General features: G+C 36.1%; 1 protein-coding gene across 5 annotated transcripts in view; it reads left to right on the top strand.

Annotated features, from left to right (window-relative positions):
* The window catches only part of BDP1 (BDP1 general transcription factor IIIB subunit), a 111,020-nt gene that overhangs the window by 42,479 nt on the left and 50,686 nt on the right, over positions 1–17,855 (top strand). For 3 of the 5 annotated variants that reach the window (XR_013961293.1, XM_080681826.1, XM_080681829.1), the window contains exons 12-17: positions 727–885; positions 3,595–3,742; positions 6,728–6,819; positions 8,950–9,142; positions 10,096–10,211; positions 15,809–17,330. Coding sequence is in view for 4 of the 5 variants with exons in the window: in XM_080681826.1 (XP_080537952.1) it covers positions 727–885; positions 3,595–3,742; positions 6,728–6,819; positions 8,950–9,142; positions 10,096–10,211; positions 15,809–17,330 (2,230 nt within the window). In the remaining variant the exon portion in view is untranslated. The remainder of the gene's footprint in view (positions 1–726; positions 886–3,594; positions 3,743–6,727; positions 6,820–8,949; positions 9,143–10,095; positions 10,212–15,808; positions 17,331–17,855) is intronic. The other 2 variants (XM_080681827.1, XM_080681828.1) reach the window with 2 other exon arrangements.

The following is a 17,855-nucleotide window of genomic DNA, read 5'->3' as shown; positions in this document are numbered from 1 at the left end:
AACCCCGGCATGTGCCCTTGACCGGAATCAAACCTGGACCCTTCAGTCCGCAGGCTGATGCTCTATCCACTGAGCCAAACCAGCTAGGGCGAAGGAATAGTTCTTAATAACATGGCGAGTCCTAAATGGTTTGGCTCAGTGGATAGAGCTTCGGCCTGCGGATTCAAGGTTCCCAGGTTCAATTCTGGTTAATGGCATGTACCTTGGTTGCGGGCACATCCCCAGTAGGGAGTGTGCAGGAGGCAGCTGATCGATGTTTCTCTCTCATCAATGTTTCTAACTCTCTATCCCTCTCCCTTCCTCTCTGTAAAAAATCAATAATATATATATATATATATATACATATATATATACACACACATACATATATATATGTGTGTATACATATATATATATATATATATATGAATTTTCTTTTGTGACTTGTAATTAAGGGAATTTTATATATATATATATATATATATATATATATATATATATATATACACACACACGCACAAAATAGGTAAAGAAAGAACAATGTTTAGAGTGAGTTTAAAAAAAATTAACATGGTGCAACAAAGATCACAGTAAAGCCAAAATATTTGTTTTAATTCTTTCATAATATGAAGGATTATCGTTCATAGTGTTGGTTAGTATATAGCATTTTAAAAGTCTTTTAAATAATTAGTTTAAAGTATGCATTACTAAGAATTTCTTCCCCCCCTGATGTTTTCATTTCTTTAGTAGTCAGCAAGATGCTACATCAGTAGCAACTGAGGCTTCAGAATTAGTCACTTCAGATTTGCATTCATCAGAAGTTGGAATTAGAGTCTTATGTGAGGTGAATAATGCTGAGAGTAGTTGTACAGAAGAAAGGAATGTTGAACTAAAAAATATATCACTGTAAGTATTTTACATAGTAGGACTTAAAAATTTATTGTCAAACTTTTGGTAATTTCTTATAATTTAACAAATGTTAATAATGTTGCTTCTTTTAGGGATGAGGAGGGAATGATAAGACCATTTAATATGTCTGTGGTCTGAGTGTATATATTTCATTACAGAAAGAGCCTCTTTCATATATGATGTACTATAGTAATACGAATTTTAGCAAAGTAGTAACTTAGGAAATTCTAAAACAATTTAAAAGCTTAAATATTTGCTGAGGTTTTTACTTTTACTTGGTTTGGGTTAATATTCATGCCTGTTGTCAAAGTAGTGGATTTTGATATTTATGACTTTGAAGAGATAATAATGTTTTTTAGTATATAGATACTGGTTAAGTTAATATCTTCAGTAAAAATAGAACAAAAGCACCACAGAATTTCCCTTTGAAGAGATATGTCAAAAATTCAGACTTCCTTTTTGTCTCCCTCATAACTTCTCATATGGTCTTAAAGGCTATTCAGTTTATAAATTATTTATATTCAGTAAAGCAAAGTCATATTGAGAATCAACCTTATTTTTTAAAATAAAAATTGAAATTAGTCTTTGGTATGGATAATATATTCTTATGGTTCAGCTGTCTAAAAGTGTAAAAAGGTATTGAGGGAAATATTCTTCCTACCATATCCTTATTCACTTTAATCAGTACCAGTTTTATTTTTTCAGAAATTTTTAAAAAAGTATATTAAGCCCTAACCAGTTTAGCTCAGTGGATAGAGCGTCAGCCTGCGGACTCAAGGGTCCCAGGTTCGATTCCGGTCAAGGGCATGTACCTTGGTTGTGGGCACATCCCCAATAGGGGGTGTGCAGGAGGCAGCTGATCGATGTTTCTCTCTCATCAATGTTTCTAACTCTCTCTTCCTCTCTGTAAAAATATCAAAATATATTTTTAGAAAAAATAAAAAGTATATTAAAGCTAATACAAGTAGCCCTGCCCATTGTTTGCTCAGTGGTTAGAGTGTTGGCCTAAACACCGGAGGATTTTAGGTTCAATTCCTGGTCAAGGGCATATACCTGGGTTGCAGGTTTGATCCCCAGCCCTGGTTAGGGCGCATGCCAGAGTCAACTAGTCAGTGTGTTTTGCTTACATCTATATTTCTCTCTTTCTCTTTCTCCTTCTCTCTTCCTCCCTTCCATTCTCTCTAAAAATCAGTGGAAAAAATGTCCTTGGGTGGGGATTAACAACAACAACAAAAAGCTAATACAAACATATATTTTAACTCTTTAAAAACCTAGTGGTATACATACCTTTTGCATTTTTTTTCTTATATCTACATACCTTTAAATAAAGATCTTCTTTATTATTTTTATAGCTGCATAGTGTTCTTGTATGGAAAAACCGCATTTTATATTATAAGTCCCCTGTTGATGGCTATATAGGTTGTTTTTTTTACAAATAATGCTTATAATCTTACTGTACATTTCCACTTATTCATCTATATGCAAGTGTATTTGTAGCTTAAGTTCCTGAAAATGGAAATGCTTGCTTCATGGATATATATGTGTGTACATTTATGATTTTGATAAGATAGTGTCAAAATGCTACCCATAGGAATTATACTAGTTTACATTCTCACCAACAATGTAAGAAAGCACCTCTCTTTCTTAGCAACTAATAATGCTGTTATCAAGCTGGGATTTTTGCTGGTCTTGATAGATTATAAAATAACACCTCAGTACAATATTTCCACCTCATTCCTTCTTTTTTGGCAGGGATATGTAATTCTTTTATTTATTTTCTTCAGCTTTTTATTTAAATATTTTCTAATCTAAATGAAAGTCAAAGGAATAGAATAGTGAATATATATAATTCCAGGTAGATTTTTGGATTTATTTATTTTTTTTTAAGATTGATTTTTAGAGAGAGAGGAAGAGAGAGAAATATCAATGTGAGAACAAAGCATTGATCGGCTGCCTCCTGCATGCCCCTACCGGGGATCGAGCCCGAAACCTGGGTATGTTCCCTGACTGGGAATCGAATTGGCAACCTTTTGGTGCATGGTACAACATCCAACCAACTGAGCCACACCGGCCAGAGTAAATTTTCTGATTTTTAATGTCTTGTCACATTTGTGCTCTCTCATGTTGTTTCTCTACTTTAAAAAAACACACATATATTTATTGATTTTAGAGAGGAAGGGAAAGGGGGAGAGAGATAGAAACATCAATGATGAGAGAGAATCATTGATCATCAGCCTCCTGCATGCCCAACATGGGGTTGAACCCGCAACCCGGGCATGTAGCCTGACCGTGAATCAAACCATGACCTCCTGGTTCCTAGGTTGATGCTCAACTACTGAGCCATGCCAGCCGGGCTAATATTTCTTCTTAAGAATACATTATTTTGTATTATATCTTATCCTCACACTTTTGAAATGCTTCCCTTTTTAAATATTAAAATCATGTATATTTTGGAGTCATCTCAATTTTCTTTTGTTTCATTTATCTGTTTCTTCATATATCAGTTCCACAGTGTTTTAATTATTGATGCTGAATACTGTGTTTTTAACATCTGATGGAACAAGTTAGTTATTGCCTCATTGCTGTTTCTCAGTTTTCTTTGCTACTTTGCCATATGCTTAAAGGAGTTTTTTTCTGACTCTGAGTGAATTTTTAAGAATTTCATTTAATTTGCCTGAATGATAGTGCATAATGATTTTTTTTTAGGGAAACTGATCAAACAGAAAATGTTAAACCTATGGTAAGAGGACGATTCCAGAGACCCAAACCCAATTTATCAAGGGCTGTTGGGAAGAAATCAGTTAAAACAGATGCCAAGAGCAAGAATTTACATCCAGAAGCTTCAGCTGAAAAGGTATGGAGCAAGAGACTTTATAGATATTAAAATTATAAAAAATTTTTTCCTAAATAGTTAGAAATAAAAGTGTTTAGTTATAATTAAAAAGTAATGTTAGTGATACTAACACAAAGATACAAGAACTTACACATTAATATTAAATGTTTTACTAGTGTCTTGATTATGCATTTTCTTCAGAACAACTTTCCCATTAATATTAAATTTGTCTTAGCCAGGCCAGTGTGGCTCAGTGGTTGGGCGTCAACTTATGAATCAAGAGGTTGTGGTTCGATTCCCCATCAGGGCACATGCCCTGTTTGCAGGCGTGATCTCTGATGGGGAGCATGTATGGGGGCCAGCCGATCAATGATTCTCTTTCATCATTGATGTTTCTATCTCTCTCTCTCCCACTACCTTCCTCTCTGAAGTCAATTTTAAAAAAATATTTTAAGAATATTAAATTTGTCTTACTAGGCTCCTGCTTTATTTTATTCTTATTTAATTTTAAAAAATATATGTTTTTATTAATTTTTAGAGAGAGGAATGGAGAAGGAGAGAGAGAAACATCGATGTGAGAGAGGAACACCAATCGGTTGCCTCCTGCATGCAACCTTCCTGAGGATGGAGCCCACAACCTGGGCATGTGCCTTGACCAGGAATGGAACTGGTGACCTTTTGGTACGTGGGACGATGCTCAACCGACTGAGCCATATTGGCCAGGGATTATGCATATTTTTTTTTTTAGAACCTAAGACAAATTTCAAACATCCTCAATAATGACAAATCTGACTTTTCTTATATGAAATTATTATTCAAAATGTTTTTTAAGCCAGATATAAAATTATATCTACAACCTTTTCATCTAAACACAGATACATTGCTCTGTTTGTCCTTTATAAACTTAAACTTTCTTTTTATGTATGTAAACATTTCTATAGTTTTTAATCATAAAATTTTTTTTGTTTTTGTTTAATATCCATTGATGTTTTAGAGAGAGTGGAAGGGAAGGAGAAGGAGGAGAGAGAGAGAGAGAAAGAGAGAAACATTTATGTAAGAGAAACATCCATTGGTTGCCTCCTGCACCCAAGGACAAACCTGCAACCCAGGTACATGCCCTTGAACAGGAATCGAACCTTCAACCCTTTGGTGTGGGCCGGTGCTCTAACCACTTAAGTCACACCAGCCAGGGCAATCATAACATAAAATTTAAAACTTCTTTCTCTAAATTTATTCATTTATATTTCTTGGGATTAATTGATCTTTTTCATTAAGGTTAACTTATCAATTTACTAACCATTTCTCTAATGGTGGATATTTAGGTTATTTCCATTTTTTAAACTCTTGAAATAAAAGCAAACAATTTTTTAAATAGGTCTTTCTTAAGGTAAAACAAAGGATAGATTTTCAGAGGTGGTGAGATTAATGGGTCAAAATATTTTAATATTTTTATAGGTCTTGTGCATTGTCACACTGACAGTCAAAAACATGACTCTATTTACATTGTTACAAGCACCAAATGCATCTTTCTGTTTCCTTTTATTCATGCTAGCATGATATTGTTTTAAATTTTTTATTTTTGGTAAAATACTTTTTATAATGTTAGTCTACATTTTTTCCAATTATGTGAAATAGCCTTTTTTATCATACTTTTTATAATTTAGTTATAATTATATAAGGTATTTTTAACGTCTAGAAAATTGGGGAAATATACAATCATGTAAAAATTAAAACCTTCCTGGCCGGTGTGCCTCAGCTGATTGGAGCCTCGCAATCGGTGTTCTCTCTGTTCTCTCTCCCTCCCTCCTTCTCTCTAAAAATCAACGAAAACACATCCTTAGGTGAGGATTCGGAAAAAATTAAAACAAAAACTACTTGTAATTTCATTATTCAGATGCAACCAACATTTTAATTCTTCCAGCTTTTCTTAATTACAAAATTGAGTAGTAGTATTTTTTTTTAAATATATTTTACTGATTTTTTACAGAGAGGAAGGGAGAGAGATAGAGAGCTAGAAACATTGATCAAAGAGAAACATCGATCAGCTGCCTCCTGCACACCTCCTACTGGGGATGTGCCCGCAACCAAGGTACATGCCCTTGACCGGAATCGAACCCGGTCAGCAGGCTGACGCTCTATCCAATGAGCCAAACCGGTTAGGGCGAGTTGTAGTATTAATTCAGTTTTGTATCCTTTGGTATTTAACTTCTATAAATATTTTCCGATATCATTAAACCTCTTTTGAAAACATGGTTTTTTAATTTAGTAACTTCATAATATTCTATCAGTGGGTGTGAACTGAGTTTATTTAACCATTTACTCATTGATGAATATTTTGTCTATTTACAGCAGGGATGGGGAAACTTTTTTGTGCAAAGGGCCATTTGGATATGTATAACATCATTCACGGGCCACACAAAATTAAGTTAGCCTGCTATATTTGGTCAGATATTTAATTAACTCACCCCTAATGCCTTGGAAGGGCTAGACCAAATGATTTTGTGGGCCAGACTTTCCCCAACCCTGATTTTACAGTGTTTGCTATTTTGTATAATATTCCAGTGAACATCTTTGTACTTAAATTTTAGTCGAAATATTTTAGAATAGAGTCTTAACAATCATATTACTTAGTCAGAAGGATGAATATTTTTAAGGCTCTTGATTCATATTGACAAAAGGCTTTGCAGAAAGGATATACTGATTTGTGATTTGTAGTAATGTATGAGGTTAGGCAAAAGTAGATTTACAGTTGTGAATATATGAAACACAAGTTTATTCTTGTATTTTTTATTAATTATTGTATTATTTTCCATATGAACAACTGTAAACCTACTTTTGCCTCACCCAGTATGTTTTCTAATGCTTTAATCTGTATGTATGATTTTAAAAACTCTCTTCTTATTAGAAGTACAGAAGAAATTTTTTTCTTTAAATTTCCCTTTACTTATTGCAAAGTTTGAACTTTTTTATGTTAAGTAGATTAAATGTAAAACATTGAATTCATAGACCCACATGGAAAAGGATAAAATGAATTCATTTGACATTTCTGGAATGGAGAATACAGAGAAAGAGAACTCCGAAGCTGATACTGTATCTAAGTAAGTATTTAGGAAGTAGAATACAAATAGTAACTCTTAGGAATGATTGTAATAATTTTTCTACTTGATACTGTCTGAAGTTTATTTTCAGCTATGCACTTTAAGTCCATTTTTAACAGTTGGTATTGTTGAAACATTTACTAGGTGTACCAGTTAATAATGCAGATTTTGCAATCAAAGAAAACACGATAATTTCAAGAGAAACAGCAAAAGTGCTTTATTCAAAGTCATGTCCATTGCTAGCTACACATTTCCCGCATCTTTAGGAAATTTGTGGGTACCGTCCCAATAGAACTTTTCTTGTTTTGAGGCAAACCATTCAGACACCCAATTTTCCACTTCTTCATATGTTTTGAAGTGCTGCTCAGAAAGTGTGTGTGCCGTCGATTGGAACAAGTAGTAATCTAAAGGAGCAAGGTCTGGTGAATACAGGGGTTGGGTTAATATTTCCCAGGAAAGATCTTTTAACGTGTCTTTAACTGGTTTTGATGTGTGTGATGGTGCATCATCATGAAGCAAATTTACTTTGCCGTGTCTTCTGGAACATTCTTGTTGTTTCACGATCAAAGTGTGGTTCAAATTGATTATTTGTTGTCAGTAGTGATCAGTATTAACGGTTTCACCTGGTTTTAGAAGCTCATAATACACCACACCTTCCTGATCCCACCAAACATAGAGCATTGTCTTCTTTCTGAATCGATTTGGCCTTGTAGTCAGTGTTGATGGTTGACCTGGATCAACCCATGATTTTGTGCATTTGGGATTCTCAAAATAAATCCACTTTTCATTGCCAGTCACAATTCGATGCAAAAAAGACTTTTTTGCCGTTGAAGCAACATTTTAATGATGACTTTTCGGTTTTCCATTTGTCTTTCATTCAGTTGATGTGGCAACCATTTTCCTTCCTTTAAAATCTTTCCCATTGCTTGTAAACGATCGGAAATTGTTTTCTGAGCAACTTTTAATCTGTCTGCAATTTGTTTTTGAGTTTGACACGCATCTTCATCCAATAATGCTTGTAATAGTTGGTCTTCAAACTTTTTCGGTTGACTTGGATGTTCTTTGTCTTTCACATGGAAATCATCACTTTTAAAGCGTTTAAACCAGCGTTCACAAGTATCTTGAGATGGAGCATGTTCACCATAAGCTTCCCGAAGTATATGATAACTTTTTCTTCAAAATAAAGTAATGAATTAAAACTTCCCGCAAATGCTCTTTTTTTTGGCACGAAATTCGACATTTTTAAGTGTAAAAGTATCTATGATGTTAACACCTTCAGCAAATTTGACATATGAAGTTTTGAAGCTTGTTGTCAATACAACAAAATAGCATATATATCAAATCGCATGTATATCAACATTTGTATAACTCCATCTATTGTAAAAAATCTGCATTATTAACTGGTACACATAGTAAATAATGCTCATATGCTTAATTTTGGTGTAGGCAAAGTAGGTTTACAGTGTGAGTATGCAGTTTATTTTTGTATTGTTATAATCATAACTTGCATGTCTTTTTCCATACAAGCAACTGTGAACCTACTTTTGTCCACCCCTGTATTGTAGAAATAAATTATGATACAGATCCATTGAGTTAGCAATTACATTTCTCCCTCAACTTATTAACAAGCTTACTAACAAAGTTGGTTAGATAAGTTAATGGGTAAGATAATGTGTTTCTGTATAATTTTACTTATAACAAGGGGTTTCAGAAGGGAATGTTTAATTTATAATGGAGATCTAGAATAGACATTGCTCCAGTATGAATCTGAACCAGTGGATTTTGGACTGTATATTTATGCCATAATCTGTTTCCAGTACCCTGGTAATGTACGTTATACAATATTATACTTAGTGGGGAATTGTAGTACATGCTTTTCAGATGTAAATTTTCTAATTTTGTGATGAAAATTTGATTTTAAAATGCTTTTTATAGTCAGGCTTTCAGGATTATGTCTTGGGTTCCAAAGATTCAAAGTGTAGAAGTATGAATACCTTTGAAGGATGTTCTTGAGGATACTTGTGAATTATTTTATATTACAAATTATTTGTATCTGAGAGAAGGGAATACTAAAAAAAAGTATGTGACTTCAGAGTAACTATTGATTTGATTCCTTTGTAATTGTTTTAGTTTGAGTGAAAAAATGAATCTGCAGGAAAATAATCAACCAAAGGGTTTCAGACCTGCACGACTGAGGGGCCGATTACAAAAGCCAAAGCCAAATGTAGTTAAAGCTGCTGAAAAAAAAGAAATCCTTGCATCACAGGAAGAAATTGGGGCCAATGTAGAAAAGAATGAAAATGAATCCTGTGTTGATGTAAATGTAAGTATTCTGATTCCTCCCAGTGTTTTTGTTAAATATATAAGCCTCCTTTCACCCTCTTTTTATATATTTTCATTGATTTCAAAGAGGAAGGGAGAGGGAGATAGAACTATCGATGATGAGAGAGAATCATTAATTGGCTGCCTCCTGCACGCCCCACACTGGGGATTGAGCCAGCAATCCAGGAATGTGCCCTGATGGAGAATTGAACCATGACTTCATGGTTCTTAGGTCAACGCTCGACCAACTGAGCTATGCCGGCTGGGCCTCACCCGCTTTTTAAACAGTAGTGTTATACCACTGTGTACATTGTTCATTAAATATAAGGCCAAAATCTCATAGGCAGCCACTTGGCTAATTGTAAAGCCATGTAACTCAGCTCTCTGGATTTTGGGCATTTATATGATGGATCATCGACTTTCATCTTACCTCATATTTGGACTTGCTTTTCCCCATTACTCTGCAGATTTTGAATTACACTTCCTTTTGAAAATATAGCTTGATACGTGAATTTTAACGATGGCAGAAACAAAATGTTAAAATCTTCCTACTAAAATATAATTCTAAGAACAGATTATGGATTTTAGATTATTTACATAATAATAACTAGTCTTTGTGATAAGGGTAACAGTTGGCATAATTTCCAAGGTCTGTAATGTGATTATAATAATAAGATAGATTCAGAGAGATAGATCCCAGGGTATAATTCTTACAGGTGAGACTAAAGCAGTTACTTGCTTTCTGATTGGGAGGAAAATGGGGCCTTTGAGATGAGGTAAAAGGTGTGGCTTATGAAATTTCCTAAGATATCTAAAGAAAAAAACCAACATCTTTGGACTATCATTTTATGGTTTTGAAATGTTACTGTTTTCTTTGTACTCAAATTGGACATTATAAATGGTTGTTTCATTTTGAAAACTAAAACTTTTTAAAAAAATGTCTTCATTATCAAGATTCCTGAACAAATAGAAGATCAGTCATGTGACATCACCTCACAATCTGGAAAAAAAGATACTTCTTTTCAAAATGTGCAACCAGATGAGCCCAAGTCTCTTAATGAATGTCCAAGGTAAGCATCATCTTACTGATTATATAATTTTAAGATTTTTGTATAAAGTTTTAGAAATTGTTAATTTTTAAAAACAAGCAAATCAGACTTGATTTTTTTATATATCAAGTTACATAATATCTATAATAATAAAAGTGTGATATGCTAATTAGACTGGACAGCCGAATGACCTTCCGGATGTCATTCTAGATGTCCTTCCAGATGAAGCCGCAGTGACGGGGGCTGAGGCAGAGGCGGTTAAGGGCGATTAGGCAGGCAGGCAGAGTGGTTGGGGCGATCAAGCAGTCAGGCGAGTAGTTAGGGGCAATCAGGCAGGCAGGTGAATGTTTAGGGGCAATCAGGCAGGCAGGCAGAGTGGTGAGCGGTTAGGAGCCAGCGGTCCCGGATTGTGAGAGGGATGTCCAACGGCCGGTTTAGGCCCGATCCCAATCCCTGTGGGAACGGGCCTAAACTGGCAGTCGGACATCCCCCAAGGGGACCAGGATTGCAAGAGGGTGCAGGCCCGGCTGAAGGGACCCCCCCCCCACCCCTTGTGCACGAATTTCGTGTACCAGGCCTCTAGTTTTTAGAAATATAACTTCATTTTTTTAAAAATATGTTTTTATTGATTTCAGAGAGGGAGGGAGAGGGAGAGAGAGATAGACACATCAGTGATGACAGAGAATCTTTGATCAGCTGCCTCCTGCATGCCCCCAGTGGGGATCAAGCCCACAAACTGGGCATGTGCCCTTGACCGTACTTGAACCTGGGACCCTTCAGTCTGCAAGCTGATGCTCTTTCCACTGAGCAAAACCAGCTAGGGCTATAACATCATTTTTCAAGGCAATTTATGTCATAGCCTTCATGTCGATTTGTCAGTTTTGGGTGATTTGAAAAGAGCTACTCATCATAAATTAGACCTTGAGTTCACATGGATGGGGTTACCATTTAATATGCATGTTAAATCATATGTCTATGTCCAAATGTGATAACGTTTCTTATTTTTTTAGTATTTTTGATTTTTGAGATTAGATTGATCCCATATTGCCTTTATTTAAGGTTTACATAAATTTTATGTAAAACTTATATGTAAAAACCCATACTTCTCACAGCCAAAGCTCTTTTATATTTGTTATTTCCCCTCTGGAGGGCACCAAACCAGATTAATGGAATTATTAATATACTTTAATTTCTTTTTCCTTTTGTAAATATTTAATGTGCAAAAAGCAGTGAGCATAGACTAATGGACTCCCATGTACTTACTATCTAGTTTCAACAATTATTAATATTTTTCCAGTCTTTCCATTTAAAATCTGGCTTATTTTATACTTTATTATAGCTGTATTAGCCTGTTTACTACCTAACCTGAGAGTGAAAGCTCGGTTTCCTGAACTATTATAAAGATCTATATTTGAAAAATTTCTTTATTCTTCACTTCTTCCTCTATTCTTTTGCTTCTTATTTCCCTATACTGCCTTCCCCCACCCCCAAACTATTTTTCTATTCTGCCACAGAATCTCTGGGTAGAATTCTGTACAGTGACATTATTTGGTACGTATCTGATATAGATATCTGATATCTGACAGTTTGGATTTTTTGTTTATGTTTTTTTTCTGTTTAAACCAGACTTCATTAAAAAAAAAAAAAGCTCTCTCTATAGAGGACATGCTTTTACTGATTTTTAGAGTAAGAGGAAGGGAGAGAAAGAGGGAGAGAGAGTGCGAGTGAACCACAGATACAAGAATGAAACATTGATTGGTTGCCTCCAAGATGTGGCCCTACTGGGGATTGAACTCGCAACCTGGGTGTGTGCCCTGACTGGGAATCGAACTTGCAACCTCTTGTTGTACTGGATGATGCTCTAACCAACTCAGCCACACCTTCCAGGGCTAAACCAAACTCCATTTAATAGTTCATCTTGGCTTGGTAGAAAATTAAGTTTTTCTCTTAGTGGTCTTTGGGTTTTAGAACCCTAGTTTATAACTAGCTAGAGGCACGAAATTTGTGCACCGGTAGGGTCCCTAGGCCTGGCCGGTGATCAGGGCTGATCGGTGGGGCGACAGGCAGGGTGATCAGGGGGCCCCCGCTGGTACCCGCCTTTGCTGGCCTGGGTCCTGTGGGCTTTTACTATATAGGATAACCAGTCTGATCTCAACAACTATTTTTTTTTCAAGGCAGTGTCCTTTCTGTTTTATCATGTGGTCTTTCTGGTCTTTGAATCTCCAACATTCTTAAAAACAATTCTAAGATTCTATGTTTTATCAAACCATATGTCTCTTTGTATCTAATAGGCAGTTCTCCTCCCTCCCAAACACTTTGAACTGTCAAGGTGCTATGTAAGAGAAAGAGAAAATAAAGAAAGAGACTCTGAGATGAAGAATGCATTAAAAATTCTTCTTGATTATATAAATTAGGAAATATATCTAAAACATTTCTCTAGGCTAATTTGGCATCCTGTGCACTCATGATTATTTTATGGATGTTTATACTTTGTTGATTCTTAAACTGTATTTTAGAAAAACACACGTGGACCATGAAGTAGATTTGTAATTGTGTGCACATTCTTCTTCTATCTTCTCCAGTTATGATCCTCTTTTTTCTTTGCCTTTTTCCTTAAATTCTGTGATCTTGGAGAGTTGTGGATCCATTATCTGTTTTAAGTTGAGGAATAATTCAGTACAATTTCATATCTGATTTCTAATCTCGGGTACTGCTCTTCAGTTAATTATGCAGGTGATATGAGCCCTATAGGAGGAGATCTGCCTCATTCACCATTGTATTCCCAGTTCCTCACACATGCCTTCCTGGCATGTAGTAGGTGCTTAGAACTATTTGTTGATTGGTTGTTCATGAACTCCAAGTAATGTGGTACTTATTATCCATAAAAGTAAAGTTTATCAAAGACCTTTGATTACTCGGAGGCTATTTAAGCACATGGAATATAATCGTAACATTGTGTATTTGTATCTTAAAATCTGAATTGATATTAAAGTAATGATATTATTAATAAATCTTTTGCTTAAAGCATTTATATGTTTTAAGAATATGCTAGTGTTTAAAATGTGACTTTATAATGATACTAGAGGCCCAGTGCATGAATTTGTGCATGGGTGGAGTTTCCAGGGTGGTAGGGTGGGGGGCTGGGATGTGATCAGCCCTCTGAGCGGGCCATGGGACACCCTTGCCGGCCTGGGATTTGGATCCATCCCGCTGACATTCGCGCCTGTTGTTGGGAGCCACCTGGCGTTTTATATAGTTTCTTCCTTGTGGAGTGTTTAGGGAGGAAAAGCGGCCACGGTGCCTGAGGCCGAGTTCCAGGAGGCCAGCAGAGCTGTCAGGATCGTGCTGGCAGTGCTGGTCCGTTGGTGCCTGTACTATTCTCCAGAGATTGGACCTGTAGGACTACTGAGGGAGTGAGTGGCTGCCGCCCATCTGGTGGGCTGCTCTGACCACCAGTGGGCAGCTCCTGTGTTGAGCATCTGCCCTCTGGTGGTCAGTGCGTGTTATAGTGACTGGTCGTTCGGTTGCTTAGGCTTTTATATATATAGATTTTATCTTTTCCCATGATAACCAAACCAAGGTTGCTAGTACACAAACCTCACTAAAAGCTAAATATTTCTGGATGGAGATGAAAAGTATCATTAAGTCAGAAAATAGAATAAAACCCACTGAGAACTAACTAAATTAAATTTTCTTTACCAGTTGGTATTAATTTTACATTGAATGTCATCTATTACTAAAGTTAATGATAGTTGAAAAACACCTCAGTTACATAAACAAGTACAATTTGAAAATTAGTCTTATACTAAGAACCTGTCTTGTGTTATCAAAAATTGCATTGAAAAACATGTTTCAACAAAGAAAGATAGGTTGGGACATAGACAAGTTCAAGCAAGCACTAACATAGTTATAAATAATTTAAAAAGTAAAAAAAAAATTTTTTCTTTTGTTAATCCTCACCCGAGGATATTTTTCCATTGATTTTTTTAGAGAGAGTGGAAGGGAGGGGGAGAGACAGAGCGAGAGAAACACTGAGGTGAGAGAGACACATGGATTGGTTTCCTCCTGCATGGCCCGATTAGGGCCAGGGATCGAGCTTGCAACTGAGGTATGTACCCCTGACTGGAATTGTACCCAGGACCCTTCAGCCGGCAGGCTGATGCTCTATCCACTGAGCCAAACCAGCTAGGGCAGCTTTAACTCATTTTTAAAAAGCTGTTGTATACACTTGTTCAGACTATCATTGCTGAAATGCCCAGTAACACTCAGGAAACTGCCAAATACTGTTCATTTAATTCTTCCTTTTAGTCCCATTTTGTATTCTCTTAGAGAAATGTCTATACAGGAAATATCATTTTAAATTGTTTTTAAAAGTGAGGAGGTGTGAACCTAGTTCTTAGTCATAAGGCTGTATCTTTTTCAAATCATGCCTCCATCCAGCTGTTTGGGATGCCAGTCAAGTCTGGCCATATAAGTGGGTCCTTTAACTCTATGGTAAGTCATATGTCTGTGTAAATGATAGTAGGGGCAAAGATGTAGGAATAGCAGACACAAATTGGGCTAGCTACATTGTAGAGCCTGGAGAGTTTTTCTCCGACAGTGTTTGTGAAGAATGGTGTGAATGACAATTAGTAGGAAACTATTCAGGGCCAATTAGCTGCTAATCTAATTGACCTTACTGATGACTTTTTCTTTATATATGTCTCTATGCAAATAGATAATTTATTATTTTAAAATTTTACCATATTTTCAAAAGATGAAATTTTCCTCTTGATTTTAATTTAAATTTATTATTATTATTATTATTATTTTTTTAAAATATATTTTATTGATTTTTTACAGAGAGGAAGGAAGAGGGATAGAGAGTTAGAAACATCGATGAGAGAGAAACATCAATCAGCTGCCTCTTGCATACCTCCTACCGGGGATGTGCCCGCAACCAAGTTACGTGCCCTTGACCGGAATCGAACCTGGGACCTTTCAGTCCGCAGGCTGACGCTCTATCCACTGAGCCAAACTGGTTTTGGCTAAATTTATTATTTTTAATAAATTCTCTACTTAATTTTGTTTTATAAATTTTAATTTATTGATTGATTTGGGGGGGGGGGAGAAACATCAATTTGTTGTTCCACTTATTTATGCATTTATTGGTTGATTCTTATATGTGCCCTGACCAGAGATTGAACCTGCAACCTTGGCATATGGAACAACGCTCTAACCAACTGAGCTACCTGGCCAGGGCTCTCTTGTAATTTAATTTGATTTTTATTGATTTCAGAGAAGAAGAGAGAGAGATAGAAACATCAGTGATATGAAAGAATCATTGCTCGGCTGCCTCCTGCACACCCCCTACCAGGGGGTGGGCCCACAACTGGGCATTTGCCCTGACTGGGAATTGTACCATGACCTTCTGGTTCATATTTCAGTGCTAAACCACTGAGCAACACTATCCGGGCTCCCTTTTAATTTTTAAATTTTACTCAAAGATTCCTTGGGCTTTCTTAATTTTCTTATTTTTTAATTCGAGAGTCACTCGTGTTTCACTAGTGAGTTCTCAACCATCATCTCTTCAACAGACAATCTGGTTTAAAATTTAATTGTGTCTTTTCCTTTTATAGTATTCAAGAGGATAATGAAGCAAATATACTCAAACAGGTTCCAGTTCTAAAGAATCGATTTCAGAAACCAAAGCCAAATATAGGAAGAAGAACTGGAAGAAGAGACATTTCCTCAAAGGAAGAGGTTCCAGAGGAGATTGTTGTTTCTGGGAAAAAGACAGCAGCAAGACTAGAAACCTCATCAAAGGAGAAGAAGGTACCAGTGGAGGCTAGCACTACAAAGGAAATTGAGTCAAAGTTAAAAGAAACTGGGAGAAGAGACATCTCTCTCAGGGAGAAGAAACCAGAAATGATTGACTTCACTGTGGAAACAGAGTCAGATTTGAAAGAAACTGGAAGAGAGATTTCTCCAAGGGAGAAGATTCTAGAGGTGACTGGTGCCATTGAGGAAAGAGAGACGGATTTGGAAGAAACAGAGAAAAGAGAAATATCCTCACAGGAAAAGGCCCCAGAGGTCAACACTGTAGGGGACGCGGAGGCAGGAATGAAAGAACCTGGAAGGGAGATTTCTCCAAGGGAAGAGATACCGGAGATGACTATGACTAATGCCACTGAGGAAAGAGAGACGGATTTGGACGAAACCAGGAGAAGAGAAATATCCACACAGGAAAAGGCCCCAGAGGTCTACACTGTAGGGGAAGTGGGGACAGATTTGAATGAAACTGGAATGGAGATTTCTCCAAGGGAAGATATACCAGAGGTAACTATGACTAATGCCACTGAGGAAAGAGAGTCAGATTTAGAAGAAATTGAGAGAAGAGAAATATCCACACAGGAAAAGGCCCCAAAGGTCAACACTCTAGGGGATGTGGGGACAGATTTGAATGAAACTGGAATGGCGATTTCTCTAAGGGAGAAAATTCTAGAGGTGACTGGTGCCATTGAGGAAAGAGAGACGGATTTGGAAGAAACAGAGAAAAGAGAAATATCCACACAGGAAAAAGCCCCAGAGGTCAACACTGTAGGGGAAGCAGAGGCAGGGATGAAAGAACCTGGAAAGAAGATTTCTCCAAGGGAAGAGATACTGGAGGTGACTATGACTAATGCCACTGAGGAAAGAGAGACGGATTTGGAAGAAACCAGGAGAAGAGAAATATCCATACAGGAAAAGGCCCCAGAGGACAGAGTTATAGGAGAAGTAGAGACAGATTTGAAAGAAATTGGAAAAGAAACTTTCTCAAGAGAAAAGGTACTAGTGGGGATCAGTGCCATAGGGGAAAGGGAGATTAATTTGAAAGAAATTGGGAAAAGAGACATTTCTCTGATGGAAAAGATGGCTGTCTTTAAGGTAACAGAGGCAGATTTGAAAGAAACGGGAAGAAAAATTTCCTTGAGGAAAATTGGATCAGAAGAGATTAGCACTACAGAAGAAATGGTGGCAGGTTTGGAAAAAACTGAAAAAATAGATATTTCTCTAAGGGAAAACGAACCAGAGGAGACTGGGACCTCACTACAAACTGAGACAGATTTAATGCAGAGCAGAAGTGCTGATTGTAGTGCTGTGCCTTCACTAAATATCAAAGTATGTACTTTTCCATCCCTAAACATTTTTTTATAATGCTCTTTCAGAGAAACATTATAAAAATAATTGCATTTCTGAGTCCAACAATGTTTAAAATCTCTAAAGCCCAAAGTCTTTCTTAGTCCTAAATTCTATGTTTTGGGACCTCAAAGAAAAAAGAATAATTAACATTTTTTTAATTGTGGAAAAGATATTATTCTTAATGTCAATTTGAAGTTACTCTTTTAGATAAAAGGAATAAATGAAATTGGAATTATTTCTTTTGACTATAAATGTATCAGCTTTTCTTTATTTTTCTTGTCCCACCCCATTTACTCCACTTTTAAAAGTTATTTTTATTAAAAGTTTTCAGTTATTTGAAGTTCATCCTATTCTAACATTTTTCAAGGACTTTTTTTTGAACGGACAGCAATGGCATTTGTGGCTTGGAAATATAAATATGCAATCTGTAAAGAAGAGTTAACGGAATTTTATGTTTTAACGTTTAAAATTTTGTTTTATTTAAAAATTAAAAAAACTAAACTT

This window comes from Plecotus auritus (genome assembly GCF_963455305.1).
Source record: "Plecotus auritus genome assembly, chromosome: 7".
NCBI lineage: Eukaryota > Metazoa > Chordata > Mammalia > Chiroptera > Vespertilionidae > Plecotus > Plecotus auritus.
Note: the sequence above shows the minus strand (reverse complement) of the source record. Positions and strands in the feature narration are given on the sequence as shown.